The sequence below is a fragment of the Hyperolius riggenbachi genome, chromosome 5 (genome assembly GCF_040937935.1).
Source record: "Hyperolius riggenbachi isolate aHypRig1 chromosome 5, aHypRig1.pri, whole genome shotgun sequence".
NCBI lineage: Eukaryota > Metazoa > Chordata > Amphibia > Anura > Hyperoliidae > Hyperolius > Hyperolius riggenbachi.
Window position 1 is genome coordinate 252,435,906 of NC_090650.1, and position 13,354 is coordinate 252,449,259.

A 13,354-nucleotide genomic window follows, 5' to 3' on the forward strand; every position below is an offset into this window, starting at 1 on the left:
ATTTTTATTGAATGCTGTGTCAGAGTTTTATTCTTTAAAGTTGAATTATCACAAATACCTTTTGTTGTAAGAAGGCAAAATTATATTCTATGTTGACTTTAAAATCCACTTGATTTCAAGTATTTACAGCATAGTTAGTGTATTGCACGCTATAATTGGAAATGTATGTATATCATTGTATTTCATAGGACTTTATTAACTAAAGAACGTCCGTGATAACTTGTGTGTAGCTGAAATCCCTCCCTCTTGTACTTCCTTGTTTAATGATGTCTTATAGCAGTTTCACAATCTGCAAGGGAAGCCACAACCGGCTCTGAGAACTATCCAGCTGGGACAGCTTTGCAGGAAGCTGAAAAGTACACACAAGGGTAAGATATCCTTTTACACCCTTCTTGAAACAAACCTTATAAATACATCTCCAAGAAATAAGGTACAGGCATCGATTACAAAACATGCTAGTTGTTTGATGGTTATGCTGATCTTTGATCTGTAATGTTTTCTTAATTGCTTGTGAAACAAAGCGTACAGATCAGGAAAGTAAGCATAATGTCAGGACACCTGATTCATTCAAGTGATTTAAAACATGTTATAGCTAGAGGCTGAGCAGGCAGGGGATTAACATGATAGAAAGATGAAAGTAACGCCCACCGCCATACTTTTCTCTTACCAGCCGAGGTATCCTCTTCATCACCCTGTTCTATGGAGCTGCTGTATGAATACAGAAAGCAGGACATTTGTACTTCACAAAGGTTAGGAGCACACTAGGCCATGTGAGAATCATGCGTTTTCTGCATTGTGCAGTTTTTAATTTTTTGTTTGCATATTTGGATTCAATTAGTGTTTAAATTTTTTATACGTTTTGGGTGCGTTCGCGGTTTTTCAAGTTTCCCCTTATCAATGGAGTATACATTCAGTATCATTTATTTTTTTTAAAAAGCATCAAAAACAAATGTAAAAACACAGTCCTTTGCTTCTCCATTGAGATACATCATGTGTGTTTTACATGCGTTTGAGAAATATTTCTGCAGTTGGAAAAATGCACATTATAAAATGCACATATATGCGTTTTTTCATGTGACGCATAAACTTTCACTATGGGCAAAAATATTAGCATTTCCCACAACGCTAGCGATTCTACCTAGTGTGCCACTAGCCAAAAGAGGAAAAGCTACTCACGCTAACTGACAAGTAGTTCTGAAGTCTAGATAGGTTTATACAATTGCAGGTGTTTTGTTCAGGGCTAAAGGTCTCAATACACTTTTAGATTTATGGTATAACAGTTGATGTTGCCGTGTTATTGATTGTTTATCTGCATTATCTATCTTACAATGCTAGGTATTAGATCAGCTTCCAGATTTTGCTAAATTGTTCTCTGACCAAAAAATTACCAGCTTATAACTGTGATGGTAGGTTTATTATAGCTGTGAAACACAGAATAACAACAAGAGAACCCAAAACGCAGTGTCTCAAAGTCAGAGCTTGATGTACATTGTAATAAGTGAAATAAGTGTTTGATCCCATATGAAGAGATGACTTTGGTGAAATAACCCTTGTTGGCAATCAAAGAGGTCGGATGTTTCTTGTATTTGGCTACCAGGTTTGCTCACTTTTGAGGAGGGATTTTGGCTTACTCCTCTTTGCAGATCCTGTCCAAGTCAGGCCTGGAACCCATTAGAGTGCTTTTTTGAATGTTTAGGGAGCACTTTAAATCGCTAGCGCTTTCCCTAAACGCTCTGCCAATGTAAATAAATGTAACAAATTCCACAGTAGAGATTGCGATGAGCAAAATCGCAATTGCAGGACATGCAGCATTTTGGGAGCGTTTGCGCTTCAATGTAAAGTATTGAAGCGCTTGCGAATCGGGCATGAATCGCTACACATAGCTATTTGCGTGCGATTTTAATTTACTGCAAACTGTAAAACAAATTATAATAATTTGAAAGGACCAATCAGAATTGAAATTGCTAATCGCAAATCGCTATCACAATCGCTGCTAAAAAGCTTAGGGCTGATTCACTTTGGGGCGATTTTACAGCACTTTGCTGATCGACAGCGATCATCAAAGCACCGCTATAATGTATCCCTATGGATACATTCAAACTACAGCTGTAACGATTTCAAACAATCGCAAATGCGCTGCATGAAAAGTTTTGGGGGCAACTGCTCTGTGATTTCCGTTCTATTGAACGGGAATTACAAGCGCAGATTGCGCTAAATCGCGAGATTTTTACCCACAAATCGCAATCATGGAGCTGAACGCAACCGCAGGCAAAGCACAGAGTGTGAACCGGCCCTTAAAATCACTACCAAAATCGCCGGAAAACGCTCATGAAATTGCTTACAAAACGCTTCTTAAAAGTGCTAGTGATTTATAGTGGGTTCAAGGCCTCAGTAAGGTTATTATTATTTAGTATTTATATAGCGCCAACATCTTATGCAGCGCTGTACATTCCATGCTTAGGTGATTTCCCAACTAGCTACTCTGCATCTTCATACAGGAACCTAAAAGGTTAAATGTCTGAAGGGAGGAAGGGGAAACCACTTTTGTTGTGCTTTGGTTATTAAAGTGAATAGGAACCTGGAAAAAAAATCAACCAGATACTTACCTAAAGAGAGGGAAGGATTGGGTCCTATAGAGCCTTCCCACTCCTCTCACGGTGTTTGCGTTCCAGCGCTGCCTTCCCGGTAACTGTATTTTACCAATTGGTCAAATACTGCTCTCTCTGCAGCCAAAGGAGGCTTCGGAAGTATTCGGGAGCCCCAGTGCTCCTGAAGACCGGTGGCTCCCTACTGCGCACACGCTAGCACGCTTCCACACTCATGCTTGCGCACTGACCAATTTTATCACCACCATGTAGTATGAGGGTTACCTACACAATCTGCTCATAGTATTCAATATCTGTTGATGCTCACCAGGGCTGTGGAGTCGGTCCAAAAATCCACCGACTCCGACTCCGACTCCTCAGTTTAGGATTCCACCGACTCCGACTCCGACTCCACGACTCCGACTCCTCTAATTTGCATATTACAATTTTGTTGATTAAAAGTATGTAACATGAAATTCGTCTCTTAACTGCCAACGCTTAGGAATTTTACAAGACAACTGAAGTGAGAAGGATATGTAGACTACTATATTTATTCCCTTTAGACTAAAACTAGTCCTTGGTAAGAGTACTTGTAAAAGGTACAAACCGGAACAAAGAACATCTATCAGGCCCTAGGCAATGTAAGTGTGGGTACATGTAAGAATGATGTGCAGGTACTCTGCAGGGGAATGAGGAGATTCTGCCTCTATTACACATTCTTCATGCACAATCTGAACAAGGTTTATGGGTGACAGACAACACCTCTGTGTTCAATGTGCACAGCATTCTCAGTGGATTCCCTGCAGCTCTGTGGGGAGTGCATATGTAGAGTATAGTACTACTGTGTAACAAAGTAAACCTGAGACAGATGAAATTAAAGTTTTATACATACCTGGGGCTTCCTCCAGCCGCCTTCAGGATAATCAGTCCCTCTATGTCCTCCTCCACCACCTGGATCTTCTGCTATGGGTCCAGGTACTTGAGCCAGTCAGGCGTAGTGCGCATGCACACACTCCGCCACCAGGAGCGTACTACACCTGCGCAGCACTATTACGCAGGTGCACAATGTTCCTGGCTGTGGGAGCGGCATGCGGCCGGACAGCGCTGACTGGCTGAATTACCAGGACTCATAGCAGAAGATCTGGGTGGTGGAGGACAGTGAGGGACTGATTAGCCTGAAGGGGGCTGGAGGAAGCCCCAGGTATGTAAAAAAAAACTTTACTTTTCATCCGTCTCCGTTACCCTTTAATTTGTAGTCACCAAACCAAATTTTAATAACATATCAAATTATTTGATTTCATGAGCAAAATACATTTGCATAAATCAGCATCAATGCAGAATTATTTCCATCTCGTTGACCATCTCTATTAGTGACACGGCTACACATCAGGCTTTATTCTTACAGCATAGATGTTATTTAGTATATATAAGAGATTCCTGTGTACACATCATATATACAGTCACAATCAGATATGTATATCTGACCTTAAAAATACGGGGACTGCTTTATTGAAGCAGCACGAGTAACTAATTTTGATTGGTTTATTTCATTTTTGTGGACTAAGCACAGCTATTACTGTATATATACTGTATATATACATTATATTTAATGACTATTATCTGAGAAATAGAACATTTTATCATATTTTCTATTTTAATTACAGTTACAAATTCATTAGGAGTCGGAGTCGGAGTCGGTGCATTTTTTCCCGACTCCGACTCCGACTCCAGGCACCCAAAATTGCCCGACTCCACGACTCCGACTCCACGACTCCACAGCCCTGATGCTCACACTACATGGAGGTGGTAAAATTGGTCAGTGATTGGCCAATCATAATTGAAAGTGTGTACCATGCTTAAGCTTAGGTGAAACTCTCAAGCAGTATACCTGTATTCTAATTGGTGTCCGCATACACTCATCAGGTGTTAAGAAAGGTATTTTACACTGAGCCTTACACATAAAAATGAACAATTTTGTTTACATTGTCTTTACAGGAGCCACAATGGATACGCTCACATCTGCTGTCAGCAACTTTTCAATAGATTTGTATAAAATATTAAATCAAAGAAACAGTACTGGGAACATTTTCTTCTCTCCAGTAAGTCTGGCATCTGCTATTGCCATGGTTTACCTGGGCAGCAAAGGTAAAACAGCTGACCAAGAGTCAAAAGTGAGTACAATTACACTACAACAGAGAATCGCGTTAGAATAAAAGCACACAAAAGTGAGAGAAATCAGCTTGATTGAATGTTATGTTGACTGATTCTTAAAAATATTTGTTTCAAACCATACGTTTACGACAAACTATATATGTCACGGAAGAGCCGTGAGAAAAGAGAGCACAATTGCAATCGGTTTACTGCACCAATTGCCGTTGACTTGCCAGATCAGAATCGCCTGTCTGTGGATATCAGGCAGTCAAGCCTGGGGGTCTCTGTTGCAATCATAGGTGTTAGAGTTCTTTTCATGAGAGGCAAGTATGCTGCCTGTGTGGTTAATTAGCTGGATCAAAAGAGTCCCTTTCCTGCCAGTGACACCAGGTGTGAAAGCCCCAGCAGCAAGCAAGTGGCAAGTGTCTCTGCCTTTTGAGGAGACAGAATCAGTTCAGCATGAGATCAGACTGTCTGACTCCGTCAGAAGCAGAGAGTAGATGATACCAGTCTTGAGGGGCAAGGGGTACTCTACAACCAAATTATTAAACTTCTCAGGAACTGGACCCTCTACCCTAATCAAGTCTGATGTCATAGGAATTGTCATAATCTGAGGAATATTAATCTGTTATCAGTGCAAATGTGGCATTTATCAGTTTTGAATTACAGTGTTTCATAAGTTTAAACCTAAATCTCTCTCCGAGGGAATGAACTGTGATTGGTTTGTAATTCAGAGGAGGCAGACGTTGCCACACCCCAAACCAGCTTCATCAAAAGCACATTGCCAGCAGGCGGACCTCAGTCCTCCCCTGTGTACCATCACCTGATCAAGCCAGGCAGAGGACCATGTGGCTGGCGGCCATTTTCCTGAACTGAAACAAAGGACATTTTCCATGTGTTCAGATTTTCCCAGAAAAGACATATTTCCACAAACCTAAGTATTTTATTCAATTTTTTATTTCATGCTGTGCTATTATTTGTCTCTATAATTGTTGATTTTAACGATTTTCTGTATATTAATTATTTATGTTACGTCATTACGCCATACACTAACGTCATTTATTTATGATAACCCGGTTATCCAGAACTCATCTAACCAGCAGTCTCAACAACCATCACAAATCGCCAGCAGTTGTCACAGTGGTGAAGGTAAATTTCTTAGGCTGTTTGTGGGCTCTGCTGTGCTTAAAGTGTACCTGAGATGGGAGATTACTAATAAAATATACATACCTGGGGCTTCCTCTAGCCCCCTCCAGTCTTATCGCACCCATGGCGTCCTCTTCTACTTCTCCGTTCACCCGCAACTGGCCCCAGAGAATTCGTCAGTCGAGATCAGTTGGTGCATGCACGCTCCCCTGTCTTGCTCCAGTCACCGGTGTGCAGAACGCTCCAGGCAACGTGAACGCGTTTCTGGGAGTGCATGTGAAGTTGGCCCTGGACTGGAGGGCTTTACAGGGCCAATTGCGCATGAACAGAGAGGGAGAAGAGGATGGCGTGGGACCAATCAGGCTGGAAGGGGCTGGTGGAAGCCCCAGGTATGTATATTGTATTGGTAATCGCCAATCTCAGGTTCCCTTTAAAGACCGAGTTCCATGGCTCCATCAAGGTTAATATACTTTCAATTAATGTACTCTGTACATGTAACATTTAATGCATTCATGGTATGTATAGAGAGTGGGGTATAGTACTGTATTAGATAGGCCTATTTTTAACATTTAGTCTCAAGCAAGCAGAACATAACCATCAAGAAAGAGTTTCCCATATAAGGGAAACAATAGGTCACAAAAAAGTAGTCAACAACTCACTATTAGTGAGAAATTAAGTTTGTTTATTGTGGACTTATCCAGAAAGATAAAAAATGTAAAGAATATTTAAAATCTGCCTTAACCTTCCTGGCGGTAAGCCCGACCTACGTTCAGGCTAGCTGCCGGAGAGGATCGCATGGCCCCCGGAGGTTTTTTTTTAATAAAATTTGTTCTATATGCTTAATCTACCACTTTGCTAACTTAGCATGCCCCCCAAGTCCCTCCGCTCTCCCACGATCACCCGCAATTGCCGCCGTTATACGTACCCCCCAGGGATCCCGCAATGGTGCAGCCTCCCAATCAGCTCCAGGCTTTGCTATGGGGAGGATCGGGATTGCGCATGACATCATGTCCGATCGTCGCCATAGTGACCACTGAAGCTACATGGTGAAGCTGCAGCTCTCGCGGGATTGCGGACGGGTAAATATTGCCGGCGGCGATCAGGGGGATCACAGTGGTGCCGGGGGACATGGGGGCCACACTTAGCTAGCAATGCACTAGCTTAACCACTTGCCGATCAAGTGGTTTCCCATTGATCTGTGCTGGGTGGGCTCTTCAGCCCCCAGCACAGGTCGAATTGCAGGCAGGGCGATCAGACTTCCCCCCCCTTTTTTCCCCACTAGGGGGATGTCCTGCTGGGGGGGGTCTGATCGCTGCCACTCTGCTGTGCCTTGCGGGGGGGGCTCCTCAAAGCCTCCCTCCGCAGCGCGATTCCCCCCTCCCTCTCCTTCCCTCCCTCCCTGGCTCCGTGGGCGGTACAGGACGGCGATACATCCTGTACCGCCTCTGATAGGCTTCAGCCTATCAGACAGCGGCGATAGGCCGGGGATTGCCGATCTCCTTTACGGCGCTGCTGCAGCGCCGTGCAGTGTAAACACCGGGGATTTCTTCCCCGCGTGTTTACATTTCACCTGCGAGCCGCGATCGGAGGCTCGCAGGCAGTTCACGGAGACACCCTCCGTGAACTGACATGGAACGTTTCCATGGAAACCCGCAGACAACCAGTTTACGCCAATCGGCATTAGCTGGTTGTCAAGAGGTTAAGCAATTTATACAACTTTTTTTTTTAAATATCCTCCCGTGGACACAGCATCGGAAACTGCGTACCGCCAGGGAGGTTAATAACTCCCATTGGGTTCCAATGCGCATACGATACAAGCAGCTAGTGATACACACAATACATGATATGCAGAGTCTACAAAAACATGATCCAAAAACAGTGCTTCAGAAATATATACATGTATTTAAATCCACAGAATAGTGCCTTGTGCACAAAATAACATCAATTATTAGCCCTCTAGCCCTTAAAAGTCAATAGAAAGAGTATTTCTTTACTAGGATGGCATAGGTCTCCTGAGGGATTTTGGCCCATTCTTCAATTGCAAACTGTTCTAGCTGGTCCAAATTGCATGGTTTCTGAGCATGGACTTTCACTTTGAGCGCCCGTCATAGATTCTAAATAGGATTGAGGTCTGGGCTCTGTGGGCTTTCCACTGAAGGGTATTGGTTTTGGTATCCTTGAGTACAGTGGCGTAGCTAAGGAGCTGTGGGCCCCGATGCAAGTTTTACAATGGGGCCCCCCAAGCACTCTATACATAAAAATTGATACGGCACAGTTTGTTAGTGATTACCACTATTCAAAGTCTCTATAGAAGTGATTATAATGAGCACAGGACCAATAAAGAGCTAATACTGTAGTTGAGGGAGGGCCCTTCTGGGCCCCTCTGGCCCAAGGGCCCAGATGCGGTCGCAACCTCTGCAACCCCTATTGCTACGCCCCTGCTTGAGTAACTGTTTAAGTAATTTTGATGCATGCTTTGGGTCATTGTCTTGTTGGAAGACCCAGTAATGACCGAAGCCTAAACTACGAGCAGATTTCAGCATATTCTCCCTCAAAATGTCAACAGAATTTTCTATTTTCATGATGCTATGCACCCGAACAATGCTCCCTGTGCCTGAAGCTACAAAGCAGCCCAACAGCATGATGCTCCCACCACCGCATTTAACTGTGGGAACTGTGTTCCTAGTACTTCTACTCCTCTACTTTTTTTCGCCAAACAGTCACATCCATGTGCCCTAACAGTTGCAATTTAGTCTCCTCAGACCAAAGCACAGACTTACAAAACACATCTATACCTTTCAAATGTACATGGGCACACCTCAGTCGGGCTTTAATGTGCCGCTCTTTGGGCTTGATTCACTAAAGTGTGATAACTGCTATCACAGCAGTTATCATGTGAGCTGCCGCGCACGAACATCATTACTTCGCGTGATAAGCGAAGGTTTGCACTCGATCACGTGTGCTTTGCACGTGAAAAGTGCACGTGATTGTGCGCAAACCTTCGCTTATCACGAGAACTAACGCTGTCCGCACGCTAACCTTTGCACGTGGCAGCTCGCGTGATAACTGCTGTGATAGCAGTTATCACACTTTAGACAATCAAGCCCTTTGAGTGAAGGGGTTCTTCTTGGGCAATGGCACTGAAGCTCACCATGATGAAGAGTCCTCACTGTGTTCCTTGAAACATCAACCCTCAAAGAGGCCAAGTGAGCAACAATCATCTTGGCAGATGTCTGGGGCTCCTTGCTGACATCTGACTATTTTCCTCTCCGGAGTTCTAGAAATCTTGCACTTACAGCCACGGCCAGATTTGTTCCTTCCTGAATTTGTCTCCTTGTAATTTTGTCTCCTTGGCAATGATGCAACGTGCAGCAGTTCTAGATACTGTGAATTGCTTGGAAATGGCAGTGTAGCCTTTCCCCTTACATTGAGCCCCTACTATCTTCTTTCTGAGCTCCAGAGTGATTTCCTTTGTCCTTGGCATGGTAAGTAACAGTAGTCCTTCTCATGTTCATGTGTTCAGGTGCCCTGTTCCTTGTAGTCTTTTAATGCAGTTTGAATGGAAGCCAGTTGACTGCAAGTGTTGTTAGGAAGCCAATTGACTGCACAGGTGTAGTTTCAAAGCTGATTGGTTAATTACTGTAGGTGTTTTGAAAGCAAACATTCACATGGGTATAATATTTTTTTTTTACCACTGCATTTTTTCAATATTTGATATAAAGCTTGCCTAAAAATGTATTTTACATTACAAAATGTACCAAAAGCTACTAAATAGCACAGATGAATGTTTGATTATATCAAGTTTCATTAGTGCTGCAAACATTGGAAAAAAGTTTAGGAAAATGTTCCATGATTCCTCGGGGGCTAATAATTTTGATCTTAACTGTAGGTTAGGCGAATGAACAGGCATTTAAGTCACTGGTTTTCCAGGAAATTACCATAATTGTGCGCCCCTGTTTGCAAAACCGCCATGTCAGTTTGTTCCCAAAACCTCTCCATTGAAATCCAGCGCTCTGTGGCAACCCACACTATGTTGCTACGGCTCACCCCCAGCACAGCGGAAATAAATATGGAAGCCTCCATATCTCTCTCGCTTCAGGTGTCCTTTAAACTTAGAGAGCACAAGGTCCCAACACTGTCTGCTGCCAGAGTGCAGTGGAGTATGTTCTGCCTTTGCCCCACTGGTTCCATCAATGTTTAACCCTCCAGTGTCCCCCTAATGCAAAGTAACTTGCAGTGAAGCATGCTGGAGAAGCAGAGTATAGCTACATTTCCTGTGTTCTAAGTCCCAGAGCTCCTTTCTGCAACTCTAGTCTCAGGTGGAACACTGGTGGGATCAGCAGAGGGGAGAATGGCCAAGAAAGAAGACACTCCACTGTTTTGTGCTATTAGTGGCAACAGATGGGGAGTATCTTCTGCCGTGTTCTTTGAGTTAATTAGAATATAAAGTTAGCTATGGAATGAGGTAATTTTTGGCCCCAAACTCTGTATTTGAGTATATACTATGTACTACTGAGAAGGCAGTAGCAATGACAAGTGCCAGGAAATACATTAACTTGTGGACTTTGCCTGTATAAGCCAATAAATGACTACAAATGTCTTTATCTAAATAAAAGCAGACTAGATTAGTGGAGACAGCTATAACTCAATAAAAAATGAAAGTGGTAAAAGGACAGTAGACAGTTAAAGTTTCACAAGAATGTGCACTGTGTTCTCATAGGCCAACTAACTGATAAATATAGTTGATGATCTCACAGATGATTTGCTTATCAGTGGGGAAAGGTCTTATGCTAAGTCTTGCTTAGACAACTGTTAGAACAGTCCTTATGGTAAACATTCTCCATTTATTGCTGTTGTAAAATTATTACTGTATAACAGGTGTATTTTACATCTTGCCTTTATACTAAAGAAATTACTGCAAAATGGCACAAGTTTGATTTTGGCAAAAGATACTGCTAGCTAAGCGTATCAAAGCTGGGTTTGTTTTGGATTTTAGCATAACAGGTGTTCTTCCCACGATATAGAAATGTGCACACCTTGAACCTGCCAGTATGTGCTTCTTGTTTTCATGGGCACTCCCTGTATAACCACTTCATAAAACTGGTGTGGCTGTGAATACAGTCATGCTGCTAACTCAGTTGTAATGACCCCAAGGCAGCTGTCTAGTAGCTAAAAGTTCACGAAGCTGGGGTGTAAAGCTAACTATAGACCTTCAAGTGCAGTCAGTCATACTGACATAATATGAGGACACATTTAAAATGCATTTCAATTGCATTTGCAATAATAGTAACCATCAGCTAGCACTTGCAACTAGTTGAGGAAACTTATCGCTATGACGGTTAACCCATATGGCATGTCTGTCTTCATGTTATTTTCCAAAGTAATGTTGCATCTACCAGAGTTGTGTGCTTTCTGCTTAAAATGTAAACGTGCTGCTTACATTCTTCTTAGATTTTAATGTCTCAAGATTTTAATTTCTGTATTCTTTGTTTCTACATTTAGGTTATGCATTTTGATTGTGTTAAAGATATCCATGTCAACTTTCAAGCTCTGAATGCTCAGATCAATAAGAAAGCTAGTCCCTCATACACACTGAATCTGGCTAACAGACTGTTTGGGGAACGGACATTTAACTTCAGTAACGTAAGCATTTCTACTTACCTTTCCTTCACACTTCCAGGGGAACAAAATAACTAATGTCAGCAGTACAGAAATCAAAAGAAATGTGCCTGAAATAATTTCCCCCTCATCTTATGATGATAAGTGAAATGTGGTTGCTGTGTATATACCTTTGGGTGCCTCTTACCCCCCTTGTGCATCCTACTCTCCATTGGAGGGGTGGTTTTGGTCCTACATGGCGTTGCCACAATTAGTATCAAGTGTTTTATCCTAAGAGAGCGACCACATCCAGTACCTCCTGGATACCCGTGTGGAGTCGGGGTTGTGAATCTCCACCCGCTCCACATTGTCATTGCCCCCCAGTGCAACCCACCTTTGTGTGTACCATTACTTTTCCTTTCTTCACAATCAACCAGGGCCGGATTACCGACCAGGCAACAAAAGCAATCGCTTGGGGCCCCATTTAGAGTCAAAGGAGGCCCCATCAGCACATAAAACAGCCATCGCCATCCTGTCAGCGGTGGCTGGATGGTATAATGGTTAAAGGGACTCTGAGCAGTACAGTAACTATGCCTTTTAGTTTTCACTATTTTTGCGATCGAAATCGCGGCCACTGCAATTTCGATCGCGAAAATAGCGAATACTAAAAGGCGTAGGGTGGCAGTTTATCTAGGGTGGCAGTTTATCTATCATTGGAAAGAGGAGAAAGAGAGCTTCAAAATGATATGCATCTTTCCATAGTTACATTGTATTACACAGGACGACTTTTCTCCAAAGTCGGCAGCTCGATTCTGCACAATGCAATGAAATATAAGGAACCCAGGGGGATATAATTACAAACATCATGCTGGTAGGTGTGAGGATGTAATTAATTAGTTGTGGGTATGCTTAAAGGCATACACACAGGCACTGCCCGGAGTCCCTTTAAGGGCTCTGCCTCTGATACAGGAGACCAGGGTTCGAATCTCGGCTTTGCCTGTTCAGTAAGCCAGCACCTATTCAGTAGGAGACCTTTGGCAAGTCTCTCTAAAACTGCTACTGCCTATAGGGCGCGTCCTAGTGGCTGCAGCTCTGGCGCTTTGAGTCCGCCAGGAGAAAAGCGCAATATAAATGTTATTTGTCTTGTCTTGTCAAATGATGCTGTGCACTGCTGATTGTCTTCAGAGCCAGGCTCTCCTCCTAGGTCTCTTCTGCAGTGCAGCCGCTCGCTCTGAACTTCCTGATTCTCAGATCAGACAGGAAGTAGGAAGTAGTAATTGTAGTAGTAACAGAGCGGCAGCACTCTAGAGGAGACAGATGGGCTCCGGTTGACGGGACCTCTATTGCTTGGATTGCAATAGGTGAATGTGAGTCATCTGGTGCTGTCATTCTCCCTTGCTGCGGTTGCCTTCTCTGCTGGACTATGGTATTCACTGGGATGGTGGCTGTCTAGTTTGTGAGGAAATCGGTTTCTCGGTGGTGGGGGTGGTTATGTAATTCTGTCTGGGGAACAGCTTCCGGTTTGGCGGTGTCCAGAGCTTTCTGCTATTGCCAGGCTGGAGATGCAGGGGGAAAGTGCTGCTGCTGTGATATCTGGTGCCCTCTTCACAGGGGTGCCCTAGCCCCTGAGTGCAAATGTCCCAGCCATTCATCTCTCACTCTGCATTTTGCCGCTGCTATTCCCTGCATTGTGCACCCACAGAGGAAAGCGGGCTGTTGCCCATAGCAACCAGTAGCTTGGCTGCCCCGGTGTGTGCGGCATGTTGCTGTGCAGCTGCATCTTCTGATTCTATTACGACATGATGGAGAGGGAGCCCAAATCAGTTACTTTGCTTAGGGCCCCATTTAGCCTTAATCCGTCTCTGCAATCAACC

The 13,354-nt window shown here is 43.5% G+C and overlaps 1 protein-coding gene across 2 annotated transcripts in view; it reads left to right on the forward strand.

Moving 5' to 3' along the window:
- The first annotated feature begins 265 nt into the window (after nucleotides 1–265).
- LOC137518663 (leukocyte elastase inhibitor-like) overlaps nucleotides 266–13,354 on the forward strand; it is a 33,809-nt gene continuing 20,720 nt past the window's right edge. The window contains exons 1-3 of one of the 2 annotated variants that reach the window (XM_068236802.1): nucleotides 266–368; nucleotides 4,581–4,756; nucleotides 11,385–11,525. In XM_068236802.1, the coding sequence (XP_068092903.1) occupies nucleotides 4,589–4,756; nucleotides 11,385–11,525 (309 nt within the window). In that variant the 5' untranslated portion in view covers nucleotides 266–368; nucleotides 4,581–4,588. Of the gene's footprint in view, nucleotides 369–675; nucleotides 750–4,580; nucleotides 4,757–11,384; nucleotides 11,526–13,354 lie in introns of those variants that run through there. The other variant, XM_068236801.1, reaches the window with a different exon arrangement.